The 22,125-nt window shown below is 35.5% G+C and overlaps 1 protein-coding gene across 4 annotated transcripts in view; it reads right to left on the reverse strand.

The window, feature by feature from the left end:
• The window catches only part of AIG1 (androgen induced 1), a 338,507-nt gene extending 317,108 nt beyond the window's left edge, over positions 1 to 21,399 (reverse strand). The window contains exons 1-2 of one of the 4 annotated variants that reach the window (XM_074309658.1): positions 20,819 to 21,399; positions 5,756 to 20,548 (exon numbers count right to left, since the gene is read on the reverse strand). In XM_074309658.1, coding sequence (XP_074165759.1) covers positions 20,495 to 20,548; positions 20,819 to 20,959 — 195 coding nt within the window. In that variant the 5' untranslated portion in view covers positions 20,960 to 21,399 and the 3' untranslated portion in view covers positions 5,756 to 20,494. Of the gene's footprint in view, positions 1 to 5,755; positions 20,549 to 20,818 lie in introns of those variants that run through there. The other 3 variants (XM_074309659.1, XM_074309655.1, XM_074309657.1) reach the window with 3 other exon arrangements.
• Between the last annotated feature and the right edge of the window lie 726 nt (positions 21,400 to 22,125).

Below are 22,125 nucleotides of genomic sequence, written 5' to 3' on the forward strand. Positions count from 1 at the left end.
TGGCAAGTGAATGACAATTCAGACTCATTTGAAAAGTTCAACTTTTAATCTCACATTACAAGTGAGATATGCTCAAACATCTTATCTACCAATAGCTAATTGGAGGAATATATTTTATGTGTTATCAAAAACACACAATTGTTTTAGGCATTGCCTTCAAGTGCCAAGCGTGATCATACATATTTTAGTAATCACTTCTGAAGGAATATTTTCCTCCTCTGACACTGCCACTAATCTAATACACCCCCTCATCACCTTATGCCTGGCTTATTCCCATACCTGCTGGTGGGTTTGCTTGACTCAAATCTCTCCCCACTCCAATCAGCCACTAAAGTGATATTTCTAAATCAAAAGTCTGATCATGTCACCTTTCTATTCAATAAACTCCAGTGGCTCCCAATTATCTGGGATCACATACAAAAATGCCCATTTTGGCATTCAAAGTCCTTTATAATCTAGTCTCCTCCTAGTGTTTTTACACCTTATTTTCCAAACCATAATTTTTTAATCCAGTAACACTGGCCTGTCTGTTCTATAAACAAAACACTTAATTTCTTGGCTTCAGGCTTTTTTTTTTCCCCTAGCTGCCCCCCCCCAACATAGAATAGGATTCTCTAAACTTTTCCCACTCATAATCCCTTTTTGCTCAAGAAATTTTTATATAACCCTGGGTGCACAGGCATACAAATAAAATATTTACGGGTGATTATCATATTTATATGATATTGTGATAATAAATCATAATTTTGCAACCCTCACAGTCAGTTATATGACTCCACATGAGGTCACAAACTATAGTTTTAAGAGTTAGTTTTGACTTAGAATATTCTCCTTCCTCTACTCCAAATACTGACTTCTCAGGATTATTTCAAGACCCAACAAAAATCCCAGGAAGCCTCCCCTAACTCCTCTTAATTCCAGTGCTCTCCCTTTCTTAATTATTTCCTTTTTATACTTTATATAGACTGCTTTGCATATATTTGTTTGCACAATATCCTCCCCATTTAACTGTAAGTTCCTTGACAGCAGACCTATTTTTTGGCTCCTTTTGTATTTCCAGACTTTAGCAAAGTGCATGGCATGCGATAGGAGTTTAACAAAAATTTATTGAATTAAGATTGCTTTTCTTGAATGTTACAGAGGTGTTGAGGTATAGCAGTATGAAAAATGCATTTGAATTTAGATGTGGGCTCAAATACATGTGCTAAGACTTATTAGATGTGCGTATTAGAAAATATGATATAGTACAGAAGGGCTGGTTTGGGGGTCAGAATACATGGGTCCAAATCTTCACTCTGCAACATCTATCTTTGATAGACCATACATAGTTGCTTCATTTATAAGAATAAACTGGACTAGACAACTATTAGAGTCTTTTCCATGGATCAATTAATGTGCATTTAGCAGGTGCATATCTACCAGGTACTAGGCTATGTGCTGGTGACAAGACATGTAAATAAAGCAGTCTTTGACCTCAATATTTTATTAGGGAGACAACATATACATAAATAAATACAAAATTAATATATACAAGGTAATTTTTATGACAGAGAGGAGAAAACGAGTAACATAGGAGATTCTAGCTCTAAATCTATAATATTATGACTCCAGTTAAGTTAAATAACTTTTCTGAATCTCTCTTTCCTCATCTGTAAAGAAGGCTTGTTGTGAGGAAAATACCTAATAAGCCTTAAAGTGATACATACAAATATATAACACTGCATTCCATAATAAGTATGTTATGGTCAAGTACACTTTAACAAAAAGTTTTAATTTCTAAGAAAACACAAATAACTCTAAATATTTCATCTACTACTACATACAATTTCAAATTAATTCCTTGTATCAAATTAGGTCAACTATCAGTCCTATATTTTTCAAAGAGAGTATTACTATGTGAGAAATGTACTGAATTGGCATTTTTGAAGATCATGTCTTTATTTTTTCTCTTTAAAAATTACTTGCAAACATATTTACTTCCATTTTGCAAATGCATGCATGTGATTTAAAAAACAACAACACAATACCAATGGGGACTATTTTAAATGGAATGTTTGAATATTAAGTATCCTGGATGTTATCATGAATTTAGTAAATCCCATATGTGATATTCTCCTACTCAAAAAATTCTGACCATAATCTTTTTTTTTTTTAAACTCCTTCTGAATTCACAGGGTCAGGGATAATGACTGAATCCATAAAACCTTTTTATAATATTTTCCAAAATATCTGAATTTCAATCCTCTCAATACTCAAGAATTCTGTTCACTACCACCTAACTCTTCATTCTCCCTCCACCCTACCTCTTTGAAATCTCTGCCTTCCTACTTCCTCCTAGGAAAGTATCTCACATCCCAAAATGTTCATTCTACTCTCACTCTACTATCCCCGAGGTCAATCTCCATTAAGTCATAGAACCATAGGATTTTTAAATGGGAGGAGATTTTTAGAGACACTGTACTATTTATTTAGCCTGATACCCTCAATTTCCTGTGAAATATACCCAGTAATATCTGACTTTATCTAATATTTTAAAGTCTATAAAGCATTATGAATACATTATTTCACTTGATACTCACAAATGGCCCTATGAAATAGAAAAATATCACAACTAAGACCCTCATTTTACACATGAGAATTTTAAGCTTAAGTTTCTGATCTATACATTGAGACATGAACAGACTCTGTGTCCAGGATCCTAATGGCTAATAAGTGTTGAAGCAGGAACTCAAATCTAGACCTTGGGAATACAAAACCAATACTCCTATTACACAACTATAATTACAGATTCAAAGTCTTGTGAGAGTTGGGAAAGAGCTTAAGAGACTGCCTAATTGATCCCCCTATTTTTCAGATGTAAAATCTGAGATAAAGTGTCTCATATTATGTCATACAGCAAGGTAATAACTGAGCAGAGATTAAATCTCTGGTGTCCTAAGAAAAAGCTAATTTCTCAAAACAAACAAATGGCATAGAAACAAAAATGTCCTTAAAAATAAATTTTTAGAGACAAGGATGAACTAATTAACTAAAAATTTCATATACAATTCAAGTATTACCAAATTGTTTACTCTTTCTTCATGAATAACCTCTGACACCAAGAGAGACCTAACTGTGAGTTTTGTCTTTAGTACTAAAGGTGATTAATACATACCTTTAAGATATTAACATTAAAATATCCCCACTAAGATCTGCATCTGTCTTCTATAATTAATTATATTTTAATCTTAGCCCCTGTCAATTTCTAAGGTGATTTCTGTTGTGTCACAAATTAAAGTTGTGACCAGATGCCACTTATCTTATACATATCACACTGAGAGAAAATAATAAAATGAGTAATACATTTAAATGGAAACACTATCCCCAACTATCTTTAAACCTAAATCAAAGCAAACAGCCATATTTTGTGAACTATACAGAGTTTTTTCAAAAAGTAAAAGCCAAGATGCCTTTCATATAATTTGCCACTACAAAGGGTCTTACTTGGTAGCATGAATTGCATGCAGTACAAACAATGATATTGGAAGAAGAAAATTTAAACATAAAAGGTCATAAGTAATTTAGCTTGAACCACATAATTCTCTTTCATACTTTACTTTCTCTTTGGGAATCTTCTGCTTAAACCTAAGAGTTCTCTGCCATTAACTCATCTTATAACCTCGAACAAGTTATTCTACCTTTTTTGTACAGCAGTTTCCCCATCTAAACAATGAAGGGGTTGAACTACATCTCAGGTTGCTCACAGTCCTGATTATATTATTCTATTCTGTTCTCATGGATCATTAATACTTGCCTTATTCATGTTATTTTCATTAATTTTTTTTCAGTTTAGTCTCCTTTTTTAAAAAATTAAGTCAATTTTTTTTCCAACCAATAAAAATCCACTTGTTTTCCTGTCTGCTTTCTATAAAATTTATTGTGTATTAGTCTATAATCTTTCCATTTCCAAAACAAAACAAACAAACAAAAAAAAAAACCTGTTCTCTAAGAACACCATATCACAAATCTAGATCTGAAAGGGATCTTATATGCCATTTAGTGGTCTGTCACTTCCTTCTCCAGTTCATTTTCCAGAGAAGGAAAACAAAGAAGAGTTAAGTGACTTGTCCAAGGTAACACAACTAGTAACTATCTGCAACTGAATTTGAACTTGCAGAAATTGTTCTTTCTGACTCCCAACCTGGCATTCTACCCATTTCAGCACCTATATTTACACATTTACAAGTGAGGAAATTCAGGACCAGATAATTTAAGTAACTTTGGCAAGGTCACAGAGATAGAAATCAGCAAAACTAGGAACATTCTTTTGGCTCTAATATTCTACAATCTTCCAAGTTCTCATTCTAAACTCACCCTTGGCTCAATCAGCTCTCCCAGGGATATGGATTTGGCTTATTTCTCTTCCACAGTTACACCTAAGCACTAAGATACAATGGTTCCACTGGTTATTCAGAGCAGAGTTCACAGGATCATAGCCCCTGACTGATACATGAAAGAATGTTTTTGTTTTTCCTTTTCATCCTAGAAAAAGTTGAAAATTTTCAAATAGAACTTTTACTAGGAAACTAAAAGGAAACAAACAAAACAAAACACACCAACCAAGAAATGATTAAGTTTACATAATGCATATTTCTGATTTTAACTTTTAATGTCTAGCCAGACTGGCTGAACTGGCACAGTGTACTGGAAAGTTTGCCCCTCTCTTCTTTCTCTAACCTCGACACCATCCAGGCTGGAACATTAAAACTTCTAATTCAAGGTAGATTTGGATTAGCATTACTTCCAGATCTGGGGAGGTTCTCAATTCTTCCTAGAATTTACTTAGAGAATGTTTTATGTCTGGATATGTGAGAAATCTCCCTTTGGCCCCAGGCTACAGATCTCCTGGTCTTTAAAAAATCTCCCTTAATTCCTTTGGTTCTCCATCAACTCTAGCACAAAAGTATTTCTCATTAGGGCAAACAATCACATCTAGCACTCGGTGGATTCTTTTACATATTTTAGAAACACCTAGGTTCTTTTTTTTTTTTTTTTCCAGGAAGATGATTTTTTTTTCTGGGAAATATTTGGTTTTTTTTTTTTATTTATAATTTTTTTCACAGTATATATACCTGAGTAATTTTTTTTTTTTATAATACTATCCCTTGTATTCATTTTTCCAAATTATCCCCTCCCTCCCTCCCTCTACTCCCTCCCCTTGATGACAGGCAATCCCATACATTTTACATATGTTACAATATAACCTAGATACAATATACAATATACCATTTTCTTGTTGCACATTAAGTATTAGATTCCGAAGGTATAAGTAACCTGGGTAGATAGACAGTAGTGCTAACAATTTACATTCACTTCCCAGTGTTCCTTCTCTGGGTGTAGTTATTTCTGTCCATCATTGATCAACTGGAAGTGAGTTGGATCTTCTTTATTTGAAGATATCCACTTCCATCAGAATACATCTTCATACAGTATTGTTGTTGAAGTGTACAGTGATCTTCTGGTTCTGCTCATTTCACTCAGCATCAGTTGATGTAAGTCTCTCCAAGCCTCTCTGTATTCCTCCTGCTGGTCATTTCTTACAGAGCAATAATATTCCATAACATTCATATACCATAATTTACCCAACCATTCTCCAATTGATGGACATCCATTCAACTTCCAGTTTCTAGGTACAACAAAAAGAGCTGCCACAAACATTTTGGCACATACAGGTCCCTTTCCCCTCTTTAGTCCCCCCCCCCCTTATCCCCTATTTCTTTGGGATATAAGCCCAATATCAGCAATGCTGGATCAAAGGGTATGCACAGTTTGATAACTTTTTGGGCATAGTTCCAGATTGCTCTCCAGAATGGTTGGATTCTTTCACAACTCCACCAACAATGTATTAGTGTCCCAGTTTTCCCACATCCCCTCCAATATTCATCATTATTTGTTCCTGTCATCTTAGCCAATCTGATAGGTTCTTTAAACATTTGTATTTCTAAATTCTTAATCCTGATCTACTTTTAGGGTAGCAAACATAGTGGAAAGAAGACTGCTGTGACATCTAAAGAGATGAAAATCTAAATGTGGTTACTTATTAACTGTAGGCTGATCACTAAGTCTGAGTTTTCTCACTGGTCAAATGAGATATATGGACTAGATGTTTCCTCAAGCTCTAAAATAATAACAAATTAATTTCTCTGAACCTTCCAGTTTCCCTGAAACATATTGCATTTGTCTGAATATATGAGTTGCATTTTCCTCAAAAACACAACTTGAATAAGCACAAAGATGTGGACTATATAGGATGTTATTTTCTTTGAAAGAAATCGCACATCAAAAGAATGGGATACATTTAGATCTTGCCTATAGCCCTATTTTACAGTAACCTCATTTTTAAAACTTTTTTACTGGTTTATTAGATGGGTAAATTAGGAAAATGATGTGGTTAAGCCAACACACATTTAGTAAGTGTCTACTATGGCAAAAAAACAAAACATACTATCTTCTCTTAAGGAGCTCATGTAAAAAACTAAACATACATAAATTATATACAGGCTAAAATGGAGATAATCAGCATTGGGAAGACATAAAGATTAAAGAAGACAAAGAAAGGTTTCTTGCAAAAGGTAGGGATTCAGCTGAGACTTGCAGAAAGCAAAGAAGGCTAGGAGGTTGAGGTTTCCATATCTGGGATGGGGGAGGGGGGACAGGGAGCAGTCACTAAAATGCACACTCCAGGGATGAAATGTTTTATACAAGGAATAATAAGAACAGGGTCACTGTATCAAAGAATACATGCAAGGGAATGAGTTATAAAAATATTGGAAATGTAGGGAGGGATCAGATTAGAAAATGTTTTAAAAGGCAGAGATCCTAGAGGAAATAGAGAGGCAGTTGAGTTAACTGAATGTGAGGGATTTAGAACCATGCTTTAAGAAGATCAGTGGACAGCTGAGTGGAGAATGAACGAGGTTGAAGAGAGACTCAAGGCTTGGGAACCAACGAGCAGGCTCTAGCAACTGCTCAAGTATGAAATGTAAGGGTGGCAGCAGCAGCAGCAGTGAAAAAGGAAGAAACAAGGAATATTACAAAGGTTGAATCAAGACGACAAATAACTGGATATAGGGAGTTGGAAATGAGAGAGAGTGAGGAATGGGAGATGACACCTAAATGGAATTTGGTCAGCTAAGAGGATGATAGTATCTTCAACAGTAATGAGGTAGTCCTTGAGGGAAGTAATAAGATAAAAAGTTTAGGGGAAGGTTTTGGACAAAAGCTATGTTAATAACACTTATCTTTACTATGGCTTATTGCATGACTAACATTCTAGGCCTGTGATCAACAATCTTCAGAGTAGACAATAAGCAACAAGGCATCATGGTGATCTTTCAGTTCTTCAGGTATTCCACCTCAAAGCATATTCACCTTTTCTGGGTACATCTGAAAACTCCTTTTCCTAGGTAAACAGAGTTATTCTACAATCTTTCTTTTTCACTTCCTCCAAGTGTCCTAATATGGAAAAACCACAAACAGTCTCTTTGTGAGATACAATGTCCTGGTGAAATATCAAACTGGTATTTGGCAGCTGGCCTGACAAGAGGGAAAGAGTTGGAAGGTTTTATTGAGGGCATGTGAGGACTTGACCGAGAAATGGTGTTCGATACCAAAAGATCTAAAGTTGAGGATAAAGATTAGGGGAGAACAGGGAAAGGGCATAATAAAATAAAGCCCATGAGGAAAAGGTTTTGTATTCAAAAAAAAAAGAGGCAGTCCTAATGCTCTCACTTCCATGGAATTTGACACATTTCCCATAGGCAGAAAAATGACAGGCTGGGCAGTGCAATCAAATGTATTCTAGATCTAACAAACAACTGCTAAAAACAGAGCTAAAAACAAACTGTAACTTTTTTTTTAGAATAATCTCAAATTATACATGGTTAAATTAAGATTATTAAGTATACAAATAAGTTATTTTTGTACTCTTGCTGTCCTCCTTCCTTAGGTGAGAGGGAAAATAGAAACACATTTTATAACTACCTCTACTCAAAAAAGTAGACTGATTTCCTGAAAACTTTGTCTCCGCTTATCAGGAACTACTTGAACTCAAATAGAATTTGACAATTCTAATTAAGAGGTAATGGAAGGAAAGATATAAGAAGAAAAGACATGAGAATGTTTTAAGACAATATTGGAAATAAATATTCTTGACCCCCAACTGACAGAGTCCAATTCTATTAAATGTATTAAAATAGCATCATCATTTTTGACACAGAGAAAGACTACCAACTGATATTTCCCTTGTAAAATAACATTTTCTTTCTTTTAAAATCTACAAAGGGAATTCCAATTGTATTATATAACAATTAAAGTTTATAGTGTAATCAGTAATTGATAGGAATTTATTTCATTGTCTTGACTAACAGTAAAAAATAAATAGGGAAATAGGTATAAGGAGGTTAACATAGGCAACTTTAAAACAAGTATCTAGTTTTGATCCTAAATAGATTTCCTGACTATAACACATCATTAATGACTATTTTCTGATTTTGAGAACTTTTTTTTGCAATATTTAAGATGAAATGTTTACATTTACTTGATAAGCAAGTAAATACTATAAACAAGTCATAAATCTGGGCACTAAATAGCCAAATATTTATATCTGATAAAACTGCAATGTAAGCAAAAGACAAGCGTCCGTAAATATACTGTTTTGATAAATTAATTGAAAATAACTATTATTAAATAAAGATCTCTGCTAGGCAACATTTGACAGGGAACAGTGGTTCTAAAAATGTGAAAGTTGCCCCCCCCCAAAAAAATCTATAATTCAAGTTGGAATCACTAATTCAAACAGATGTTGCCACTGAAGAATAAAGTTTTACTTATTCATGTTCAGCTCTTTTGTTATGTAACCTTCAGCAAATGATTTAACCTTTCTACCAGATATGTCTATTTTCTAATTGTAAAGTTCAGATAGTCTTTAACTCATAGGATTGCTATGAGAAAACATGTCCCCGCAAAAATGTTTTCAAGAGATTCTGTTTATTTTGAGATAAGAATCTATTTCTTCAGCCCTAAAACAGGTCTTGAAGCTGTTTGTTCACCACCTATATAACTTTAGGTAAATTACTTAATCCATCTAGTTAACTTCCCCCTCCTCCCTAGTTAACTTTCTCTAAAATAAGAGGGTTGGAAGAGATAGCCCTTACAGTCCCTCCCACTTAAAATCTGTGATTCTGTAAACCATACCCTCATCCACTCTATATTCTATAATTCTACCTCATTTCTTTATGAAATATTGGATGTACCTTGAACTCTTATAAGTGAATTTACAGAAAGGACATTGTGATTTTATGTTATTTTATATTATAATTTATATTATATTTATATTTATTTACATGAAAGAAAAGTTCCTAGGCTCATAGATATAGAGCTGGAAGGAACCTCATTCCATTCCTTCAAGCAGTAAGCATCACAATCACAGGCAGAATTTGAACTCAGATTCTCTGACTCCACTACTGCTTCTACTGTACCATATTGCCTATGACCTAAAACCAGGATCAAATTAGGAAAGGCTGCTTTTCAGTCTTTAAAACAATGTTCTTTTATTATAACTTGACTAAATATGAGATATTTAATAAAATGTGCTATTTTCTCAAACTGTTGTATTGATTACTTTCTGATGTTTTTATCTACTTATATAAATCTATTTCTCTTAACTATTGTTTTCTGAGGTTTTCATTAAATCCACATTGGCATGCCACTACTATTTAAAGCTCTATTAAGACTCGACCTGAAGTACAGTGAGTGTACTCTGTGTGTGTATGTATAACACAAATTGTAATGCTGGAGAAACTGAGGCAAACTGTGGCACAACAAAATCACAGAATTTTGGAGCTAAAAGAGACTTCAATGATTGTGTCCAGTCTATCCATAAAATGAATCCCTTTGCTCCCCTACCACTTTCTAAGATAGCCATTCCCATTTTTGGACAGTTCTACTTATTAGGAAGTTTTTTTTTCTTGAAATCTAAATTTGTCTCTTTGAAATTTATTCACATTGCTACTGGTTTCATCCTCTATGGCCATATAAAATTAGTCTAATCCTTCCTCCCCATGATAGCCCTTCAAATATTTAAAGACAATTATAACTTTTCATCAGTCTTCTCTTCTTCAGGCTAAATAACAAACTCTTTTAATCAAACCTGTACTCTTTCTTTCTTAAATTGTAATGCTCCAAACTGGACACAGTACTGCTGATGAGGTCTGACAAAGCAGGAGCTACCACTATTCCTCTCTTAATGCAGTCCAAGGTCACATTAGCTTTTTCAGACAAGACTGCTGACATACTGAACTTGTCTTCCAATAAAACCACTGAATCTTTTTCAGTTAAAATGATATCTAACCATTCCTTCCCTCATTTTGTACTTATAGGGTTGATTTCTTTTGTAGCCAAGTTTTAAGAACTTATATTACATTTTCTCCTGAATCTTACTAAGATTCAAATCAATGCTTATGCCTGTTAAGATCTTTTTGGATTCTGATTAGTTTACTTGCATTACCTGCACTAGTTTATCTCTCCCAAATTTCTGGTGGTATTGCAAATTAGACAAAAATGCTACCTGTGCTTTTGTCCAAGTCACAAGCATATATGCCTGAGGTAAATCCATTACAGACCTCTAGACAAATTAACATTGAACCATTAACAATTACAAACTTGGTGAGATGAAATTCAGGGTTATATCTCTGGAACACATTTGCCCTTCCTTCCCCCAGAAATAGGATAGATAAAAGAAGATGGAGAGAGGTTGGATAGCAATATTTTGGGAAACATCACAGACAGGAGAGGTTGTGGAGTGTAATGATTTGAATGTTAGTCTCAAAACCAAAAAGGCTACAATATATAGCATGCAATACCTCTCTATATTGATGAATACCTATCTGTATTTTTAATTTATTTTGACCACAGCATCTGTAATCTCCTCAAATAGTATGCTCCCTAAAATACCTGCAAAGCACTTCACATTGTTCTGTGATATAAACAAAAATAGTTTTATCTTCGATCAACATTACCTCAAGGTTAGTCTCTACATAAAGCTAACCAGAATCCAATTATATCTCCCATCAGCCCATAAATAAATTACTGTGAACACTATGTATAAACTCCAAAAAAGTCACTAATATGTTATTTTGGAAAATGTGATAAATTTTATTAAGAATATTGAATACAGATTCTCCAATACAGGAAATATACATAAATGCATTATCAAAAGAAGAACTTCATCAAATAGCATGATAAGTCAAAAGTTTCAAAAATTTTACTCAATATTTTCTTCATTCAACAGAATTCACTGAATCTATATCAGCTGACCATGATTAGCAAAGACAATTTATTAGACCATAGGGAAGAGCACCACTTTATCAAACTAGACATTATCACAGTATTCATTAAAATGGAATCCTATTTGCATTTTCTAAGGGGAAGAATATCTATAGTATAAAATTACTACCATGGATTTATAAGGATGAATTAATAAATTTTCAAACCTTTATTATAGTCAAATAATTCTTCTAAATTTAAACAGAAGTAATTCACATTATCTATCTGGAAGACCAGTACATCATCAAAACAGATATAATTTCTTATGGGAAAAGAAGAATATTACAAAGAAAGCCCTGAATATATGGAGCTATTCTACTCTAAATAAACCTTAAGAAACTGCGCAAGTAGAAACAGCCGTTTAACTATTATAAGAAAAAACAGAGTTTCCTCCTCACAAATGTGAACAACTGAATAACCCCATTGGATTTTATAAGGTAGAATTCCAAAGACAGGAGTTACTTTAAATTTGAAATGAATGCAGTATATAGATAAAGGTCAGTTACAAAGCAGAAGGATGGAGATTAAGATATTTCCAGAGTACTTGAATTTATACTATTACTTTAACAATAACTCCTCTTGTGTGGATAACATTAAATGCACATCAAAGCACTCCAATGAAAGCAGCCCAAAACAAATTTAAAATATTCACTGTTTCTGAGCACCTAGTAAATTTCAAGCATCTTCTAGGCTGAATCCAAACATGATGTGATTTTGAAGTCTGTCAAGAGTCCCATCTCTTGATCTTGTTCCACGTCATCCAAGTTGAGCCTTAAGTCAAATTGAAGTGGGTTGTGGTCCCTTTAAGAAACTGTATTTCATATTGATCTGTGATTCCTTTCAGATTCCCAGCCCTTCCTGGATGAGGCATATGCTCCCCAGACAAGTTGTCTTTCCAGGATACCAGTCATTCAATTACAAAACCTGGTCAAAAGCATCCCTTTGAATAACAATAGGAGATAGGGGCACTTCCCAGCCCCCATTCTGACTTGCTTGGGCTGCCCAGCCCCCACAGGTTCTGATCTGCTCAGGTTTCCCAACCCCGACTAAGATATTCAATACAATGAACTTCCATCAACTAAAGTCTTTGCAGATGGACCTCGGTAGCTTACTCAGCGGCCAGGACTTTCTGTCCACTGAGAACTGCATTCTCAGTGCAAAACTCTATTTTCCATAGATCTGCCACTATAGAAGTCTTTAGTCTCTGGTTAAACTGATTTCTATCTAACAATAAACTTTCATTGTGCAATTAATATTCGGGAATGAGTGAATTCTTTCACTCCTAGAACCTGTGGCCAATTTAATGGGGATTCTTAATAACTCTTTTATAGCCACTAACCTCTAGACCACCAAGAATCTAGATCACTCTAAACCTCATCAAAATCTTCAGGGTTTTTTTTTTTTGAGAGACAGTGGGGTTAAGTATATTGCTCAGGGCCATACAGTTAGCATTGGCTAAGGATGAATTTGAATTCAGATTCTCCTGACTTCAGAGTCAAACATTCTATTAATTTTAAAAAAGAATACTACTCTAAAGAACAGAGAAGCCCTACAACCATTTAGCTTTATATTTCAGAAGAATTCCATGCTGTCCTGGATTACCAGACTGGGGGATTTTTTTCAAAGTAGGCCTTAGTTACAGGACCATCTGATTCAATATGGAAAATCATATCATTATTCTGGCTTTCCCAGTGCCAGTTTCTAGGAGTAACATGACATTTCAGATGACTATAGGAAAACAAATGAAAACCTTACAATGTACCAACCAATTTTCCTAAATCCTACATAATGAAGGGAAAATAAAAAAAGAAATCTCAGCCAATGACCAGAAGATGCTCTATAATTCCAGTAAGATTTGCAAACAGAAAAGGGAATCAGCAATTCTTTTCTCAACTCTTCAATACCAAGGAACCTATTTTAATGAAGATGCATAAATAACACTCCTAAAGAAGATAATTTTTGCAAAATAGTTGATATACTCCTCCTTTCTATGCATTAATTTGAGACTGCCAATCAATTAACATCCTTTTACTCAGCACCAGTCTTCCACTGTTTCTGATTATTCCACTTACAAAAGTGAACCAAATTTAATCCAGGGAGCTTTTGTTTAAATGCTTTTTCTTTTACATATTACATTACTGTTTTGTTAGGTAAAACATGACTGTATTTATATAATGAAATAATGAAATTCACTTTGGGAAGTTTTATAACATATGTTAAATCAAGCCATAAACTCTTACCTAAGATATATTTTACTACATGGTAAGAACAAAAACCAAATGTAAAATTTAGCATTTTATTCTACTTCTTAGGAATATTTGTCATTATAAATGGAAAAACATGGCACCCTGGGGATGTTTCAAAAGCCAAAGAAACATTTTAAAGATCGATTTCTCAGGTCACTAAAATAAAATAATCTGAATGTAACTTCACTTTTTCCATACTATTATATGATCTGGCTATGGTTTTACTACCCTTTTAGTACTGAAAGAATAGAAAATAATCTAAATTCAACTTTACTCAGCTGCTCCTGGTCTAAGAGGAATTATTTGATATTCCCCACAGTATTATACATATAGGATAATGCTAAAGACATCAAGATCAGTTAGTTCAATCCTCTTATTTAATTTTTTTTTAAATTCTGGACTTCACACCAAATAAAATGAGCATTTCCATTTATAAAGTAGAACAGAAAATGAAGACTGTAGGTAAAACTGCAAATCTTTATTATATGATACAGTTTGCTGTTTCATTTTAATACATAATAAATATAACATGTAACTTTCAAAGCTATCCTGCTCCTATTCTATTCCATTTTGCAGATATTATTTTTAATCCTTGGGCAATAACTTTTTTTTTTCCCCAAAATTACCATCCCAACCTCATTCTCCCTCTCAATTCTATCCTACACTGAAGGGGGATGGTGAGGTAGAGATAAGGTTGAGGGAGGAACAGAGAGAAAGAGATAAAAAACCTTTATAACAAATATGAATGATTAAGCTAAACATATTCCCAAATTTCTCTGTCCAATAATGTATGTTTCTTTTAGCAAAGACTCCATTTTCAGGATTTGCAGCTGTTCAATTTTATACTTGAAGAACTTGGGAGTCCAGAGAAAACTGAAATGTCTTAACAAAGGTAACACTTTAACAAGTTGCAGTTAGGATTTGAATCCAGGTTTCTATTACAAATTCAATACTCATTTCACTGTATTATGCAAGTTTATACTCAGATGATTGTTGACTGAATGAATAAAGAGGCAACTGAAGAACATACATTCCTCAATATTTATGGGACAATGGAAAGTGGAAATAAAGTAACACTTCATTTGAATCTTTCTCTCTTAAGTCTCTGTGCCAGAAAAAGAAATCTAAATGCATCTTTTGCAAAATGACAAGTATAATGTACTTTATTAATATCATTATAATTATCATTATTACAAAATAGGTAGTAAAGATAGGAAATCCAGTTTCCTTTATCAAGTTTCATACTAACAATGCTGCCGGCATTTTTGTTTGTTTGGGCCGAAGTAGGAAACTCTCACCCAGTGCAGGCTACAAATATTCTATGCCCTGGATTCTTAGAAAATTACCAGAAATATGGAGAGGTAAAAGTATAAGAATATCAAAAAGCCAGAATGTATCAGTCAATATTTGAACTCTGACCTTCCCTGGCTAATCAGTCCATAATGATTCTCTCAGTTCTATGCTCTTACAAGCTTTATGATTAAAAAACTAAGAAAATGATTTTATCCTTTGAGTAAGTAATCTCTTTACTAAAATTTTATCCTAAAGATAATAGGAAAAGCAAAAACAGAATCTAAGTAAGCAAAAAAGTTATAATTTATTTATAATAGCAAAATAATAACAAAATCCTAGAAACTATATATATATATATGTATATATATATCACAAATGGTTATGCTGATGTAACACAATATTAAAGTATTGGGGGGGGGAGAAAATCAAATCAATAAGAATATAAAGAAATATGGAGACTTATGCAACCTCAAATCAGGAAACAACATACACACTGACCTGGATTCCTAGGAAAAAAGATAATAAGACCAAAGTTGACTGAGCTTTTAGACTTGGAAAAGGTCACAAAAGAAAATTTTCAAAATCTATTTCTTAGTCTTTATTTTAGTCTGATAAAATATACAGATTATTATTTGGGGGGGGGGGAGGATTTCCATATCTACATGTACCTTTAATTCTAACCTGTCCCATCTTCCCTCAGCAGGCTGTATCCTCAATCCTCTGTTTCTGAGGCAAAGATTCCACTTTTCCCTATCTGCCACGTCCCTCTCTTCTTCCTACAAATATGCCCAACTTTCTCCATTCTTTAAGGAAAAACAAAACAAAACACTTTCAATAAACCCTTCAACAGACCCAAAATATTTCCCTTTCACAACTAAACACCTAGAAAAAGCCATCTACAATTCACTGTCTCCACTTTCACCAATCTACCATTCATTACTCAGTCCCTTTTAAACTGTCTAACTTCATCATTCAACTGAAATAATACTCTCTCCAGTTACCAATGATCTCTTTATTACCAAATTTGAAGGTCTTTCCTCAGTCTTTATCCACATTGGCTTATGTGCTGTACAAATGATGCTGATGAATACTATTCTCTCTTCTCCTAGATAAACTTTGAGTTTTCCTTTCATGACTTGGTTCTCTTCCTACTTGTCTGACCAATCCTTCTCAGTTTCCCAATGTACTTCAATATTCACACATCTGATGCCCAGTGTTACATTTCTGAACATTTCTTTAGGGGATACTTTCTGGAATTAGCTGGAAAGAAAAACAAACAAGAAATTGTGATTTGGTAACAGCTAAAAGTCACCCAGGGACTCAACCTTAGACTCTAAGACTGACAGAAAAAACTGAATTTATTTCACTGGTGTAAAATGGGATCATGAATACAACTTTTCAAGGTGAAAGGCTTTTGTATACCACTTTCTACAATTATTAGGAATTTTATCCTGAAGTATCTGCACAATTCTGCTACTTACTGCATTTCACTGCTGAAAAAAAAAAAACTCTTGGGGAAATTAACTGAATAAGATTACCTCCAGCAACAATCTTCAATTTTTGACTATCAGCTCTAATTCTAGAAAGTTGGGAGATCTGAATACAGTAAAAATATCTAAAATCAAACAACCTAGTGAACACATTTATCTTAAGACAACAAATTCAATTTTCTGCAAACTGATTTGTTGCTGTTCAGTTGTTTTGTGACCCCATTTGGGGTTTTCTTGACAAAGATACTAGATTGGTTTGTCATTTCCTTCCCCAGCTTATTTTACAGATGAAAAAACTGAGGCAAACAGAGTTAGGTAACTTGCCCAGGGTCACACAGTTAAGTTTCTCAGGCCAGATTTGAACTTGGGAAGATGAGTCTTCCTGACTCCAGACCGGACACTCTATCCACTACGTCACCCAGCTGAAATTTTCTGTCATGTATTATTGAAATCAGGATAAAACTCATAATTCCCTTAAATCAGAAGTAGCATTAAAAGTGACCCTAAAACTAAAGATTTGGGAAGCAAAACTGATCTAAGATATCAAGATGAATAAAACTGTACAACTCTAGTGGGAAAAGGTTAATTTAAACACACACACAGAAATAAAAAGTGAGGTGACTGGAATTTAATATATTCAAATCATTTGAGTGTAGTAAGGCACAGGACAGGTTTTGGTTTTTGTTTTAAATATAGCTGAGTGTATTTATATTTGCAGAATTCTTAAGATGTACTGAATAACATAATTTTAAGCTGAAAAGATCTACTTTTCCTCTTGAAAATATGGAATATGTTGATAAAAAATTGCATATGTATTTCTTTTGAAAGAGTTTCAGAAGAACCTTTTCAAATCAATTCTAGTTCAAGATTATCCCTATAACAAAAACAAAAGATATGTATACATAAGGAAATCTATCCTCAGGACACACACCCAAAATGAAGGAAAAAATGAATAGCTTCATATCAACATGACCTGGTAGCATATTGTATAAAAAGAACAATAAGATGATTACGCCATATAGCCAATATTGCAGGATATATAATTATTATCTATCATTCTGGACTTGGAGTCAGGAAGACTTGTTTTTGTGAGCTCAAATCTGACCTTCAACAACAACTCTGGTTAAGTCACTTAACCACTTTTTGGCCTCAGTTTCCTCATCTGTCAAATAAGCTAGAAAAAGAAATGGCAAATCATTATAGTATCTTTGGTAACAAAACCCAAAATGGGGTCATAAAGAATTGGACAAAACTGAAAATGATTGAACAATTCTATCATTCATGAAAGGCAGCTTTGAACCTGAAACCAAAAGACTTATTAGCTCCAAAACCAGTCTTTGCCACTTACTATATAATCTTGGATAAATTACTTAATCTCCATGGTATGTATCATCTGTAAAATGGGGGTAATAATACTTACTCTGGCTCAAAGGGTCATTATAAGTGTTTTGGAAATCTTAAATCACTATAGAAATGTGAATAGTTGTCTTTTTAAAATTGATTGATTGATTGATTGATTTTTGCTGAAGCAATTGGGGTTAAAAGTGACTTGCCCAGGGTCACACAGCTAGGAAGTGTTAATTGTCTGAACCCAGAAGTTCCTAACTTCAGAGCTGGTGTTCTATCCACTGCATCAACTAGTTGCTCCCATCTTTTTTTTTTTTTAAAGTACTAAATCCATATGATCTTCTATCTGATCTGAGTTGGAATGTCACTTAATAACCCTGTGATCACTGAAGTCACTAAACCTCTCAAACCTCAATTTCTCCATCTGTAAATGGGCACAAAAGCCATGACAATCAAGTTGTTCTGGAAAACATTTCCTAAACAACAAAGCATCAGTGAGATATCTTTATGTCAACTAGAAAGTATTACCTATTCAGTTCAAAGCATCTGATGCAATACAGTAAAATGTCTAATATAATATAACATCCTCAAGGAATCATGGGGTTATATCATGCCACAGAAAGATTACCAAAACTACAGTACATTCTTTGTTCTTTTCTTTATATTTTCTAAGTTTTAACAGCAGAAAACTGTAATGTTTGAATAATGGCCTAAACTCTTTACATTTTCTCAAAAGTACAAAAGAACAAGTACATAGTGCCTACATCTGCAGACAAAACTTTTTGGGGAAATATCTAACAATGTGTTAAGAAGGAAAACTAAAGGAGAAAGGATAGGTGTCATTAAAAGAAAGTAGTTACACAGACTTATAGAATATCATCTGTTCATTCTACAAATGAAGAAATTTAAGCCAGAAGAGATTAAGTGACTTGTCCAAATAGTAAGTCAAGGAGAGAATTCAAATCCAAGTTTTCTTATTTTAAATGAAAAGTTTCTTGAATTCTAAGAATTTTTCCTAACTAGTGCTGAATTCCAATCCCGACTCTCTTCTGGGTCTTTATTCTAATTCTTTTCCTTTCTCTGTTCCTTACTACTAGATCCATGCCAGAATCTTACTGGTGAAAGAGAACTCAAAGATCTCCCAACCCAACCACTCCAAAGATGGGAGTAAATTAAATGACTTTTGTTACACAATAACTTATGCCTTATGAAGTCTTTAAATGTTCAATCAAGTTCCAACCTAATTTAATATTAGGAATCCTAAGCAAATGGGGTCTGGACACTTTGGATGGATTTTCCCAGTTTTCTTTAGTAACTATAGTTCACCATGCTTTCCATTCAATAATGACACAATGCAATGTAGTGAACAGGAAGCTTTGACATCCTCTAGGGGTGGGAGATAATATGCTTGGAAAGTACTTTAAGTATAAAATCCTCCCAAAAAGTGTAACAATAAAGCAATATTATTAAAGACAAAGAGGATCCACAAATCTACTTAAGAACTGAAGAAAAGGGGCAGCTAGGTGGCGCAGTGGATAGAGCACCAGCCCTGAAGTCAGGAGGACCTGAATTCAAATATTGGCCTCAGACACTTAACACTTCCTAGCTGTGTGATGCTGGGCCAGTCACTTAAACTCAATTACCTCAACAACAAAAAAAAAGAAAGAAAAAAGAACTGAAGAAAAAATTTTGTATACCTTTATTAATAACTACATATTATATCACTTATTTTTATTAATTTTACAATTATAATTTTTTGACAGTACATATGCATAGGTAATTTTTTACATTATCCCTAGCATTCACTTCTGTTCCGAATTTTCCCCTCCTTCCCTCCACCCCCTCCCCTAGATGGCAGGCAGTCCCATACATGTTAAATATGCTATAGTATATCCTAGATACAATATATGTATCACTTACATTTTCAAAAGAGTACAAAGTCCTTACGGTATCTTAGAGGCAAACCCTTCTCTAGATAGCCAACATTTTCCATGACCTTGAAAAACTTCATTTCTTTTTTTCAATTTTTCATTCCACTAGCTGGACATTTTCTCATTTGAGCTCAGAGAAGTTATGATTTGGGGTGAGTTTTTTGGATTATACTTTATAAATACACAGACACACACTCAAATTAGGAGAAAAAAAAATCATATACAGAGAAGGAACCAAAGTTACACACTTCACTTTTTCCCCCAGAAGTTTCTTCAATCAGAGGCGGGGGAGTTTTCGGTAGGCCCAGTTTCCTAGGGGCTCCCAGCCACTTAAGATAAGTCAATTCTGAACGAATGGCCCAGACTTCAGTAGGTATTATGAAAGAGGACACTCAACTTTTTGTAGACTATTACATGTATACAATTTAAGACAACTTAGCAGGATAGCTACAAAGTATCCGGACTGCAATAGGTACTTAAAAAAAAAAAAAAAAAAAAAAAAAAGACAGCTTTCTGTAGACCATTACAAAAAGAGAATTTGATCCAACTTAAAAGGACAGTGAAAATGTTCCAGACTGAAACAGCTACTCAGCTTTTTGTAGATCATTACATACACATAATTTGCTCCAACCTATAGGATGGTAAAAGTATCCAAGATATAAAGTTAAAGTACTGGGAAGGAATCTCTTTAAAAGTTTATAAGAACTCTGAGATGGGGGACAGAAGAGGGGAAAGGGCGCGTTTTCTGCTCCCCCTTCGCGCTGATTCTCATTTTCTTGAGAAGGTGAGGAGAACATGAGTCACAACATTGGTCCCCTCGAGGTCAGCTGGGGTCAGAGAGCAGAAGACCAGTTTCACAGTCAAGGTCGTGAATCCTCTAGCAGTTGGAATGGAAGGACAGGAGGGGAGGAGAATACAAAGAGGGGAGGGAAAGCCTGCAGCCCCGCCTCTGAGGACCCGAGACTGCGTCTCCCCCTCCCAAGGTCCCTCCCACTCCACATCCCCCACCAGGTGGAGGAAGGAGGGCCGGGATGTTAATGGTAGCTGAGAAAGCGCGGGTTGGGAGATGGGTGCTGGGCATGATCACGCGCGCACACACACATACACACACGCACAGTCACGCACACCCAGGGGCGGGCGGCCTTACCAAGTCTATGAACGTCAGGAATTTCCAGCTGCCTCCGTAGGTCTTGTGCGCGGGCATCTCAATGGCTTTGTAATTGCACAGAATGGAGCAGTAGGACAGCAGGATGGCCACTCTCAGCACCTGGCAGGGGATAAGCGCCATGTTCGCAACGGGCCTCGGCCGCGCCGCGAGCTCTGCACGCCGCCCTGGAAGGAAGGGACGGAGGGTGGGAGGGCGTTGCTGGGGTGTCCGCTCTGGGAGGTGCCTAGGCTAGGGGGAAGGGGCGCAGGTAGCTGAAGGGGGAGGGCGCTCGTGCGGGGGCGGCCGGGACTGCGGAAGCTGCTGTGGCGGGTGCGCTTGCGGATGCGCGCGAGGGGCCAAGGGGTGGGGGCGTTCCGCGCGCCCCACAGGGAGGGACAATGTCGCGCGCGCGTGTGTATATACGGATTTGTGCGCGTGTGCAAATGCCTCATACACCCCGCGTGGGGCCTGAGCGAGCCCGGGAGGCGGCGGCGTCATCTCCTTCGTCACCGCAATCATTATCATTTTCTCGGGTCCTGGGTCTCTGCGGAGCCTAGGTTTTTGGGGAAGGGGGGTAGCGGTCACGTGTGCAGAGCGTGGGAAAACGCCGCCTGGCAGCGCAGCGTGGGAAGGAGGCCGCCTGCGAGCGTGCGTACGCGCCACCCGAGAGCCGCTCGATGTGGCCGTCCCTGCCCCCGGGAAGTGGGAAGGGAGGAGGGGGCAGGGTTTCATCTCCTGCCGATGACTAAGTTTCTTTTAAATATAAACGCAGTATACATTGTCTGGTGTCTCTAATCTTATCTGTATCTTGTTTATCCTGTCCATCATCTATCTATCTAAATATCCTATCTATAATCTGGCCTATCATCTATACATCCCATTTGTCATTTATCCTAACCACCATCCTCTCTATTTCATCTATATAGTCGGCTATCATTTATCTGTCCTAGCTCAAGTCTCTATATCCTATCCTATCCATTGCTATCGGTAAATAATTAGCTATATATCTATAATATAAGGTTCTATCTATTTGATCTTATCTGTCGTCTCCTATCTCTCTATTGATCTAACGGAGTTCTTAGGCTTCACCATACTGCCAAAGGGGTCAAGGGGCACCAAAAAGGTCAATAACTCTGGTTAACTTTGGAACTCCAACAAAATGAAAGGGGAGGGGGCCGAGAACCACATAAGAGTATTTGCTGAAGGGTGAAAGTGCAGGATGTGGAAGTCAAGACACAGTTCACTATTCTCTAAACCAGTGTGGTTTTTAGGGGGAAAAGGAACTTCCGGCAGAGTATAGGGGTTGT

The sequence above is a fragment of the Sminthopsis crassicaudata genome, chromosome 4 (assembly GCF_048593235.1).
Source record: "Sminthopsis crassicaudata isolate SCR6 chromosome 4, ASM4859323v1, whole genome shotgun sequence".
NCBI lineage: Eukaryota > Metazoa > Chordata > Mammalia > Dasyuromorphia > Dasyuridae > Sminthopsis > Sminthopsis crassicaudata.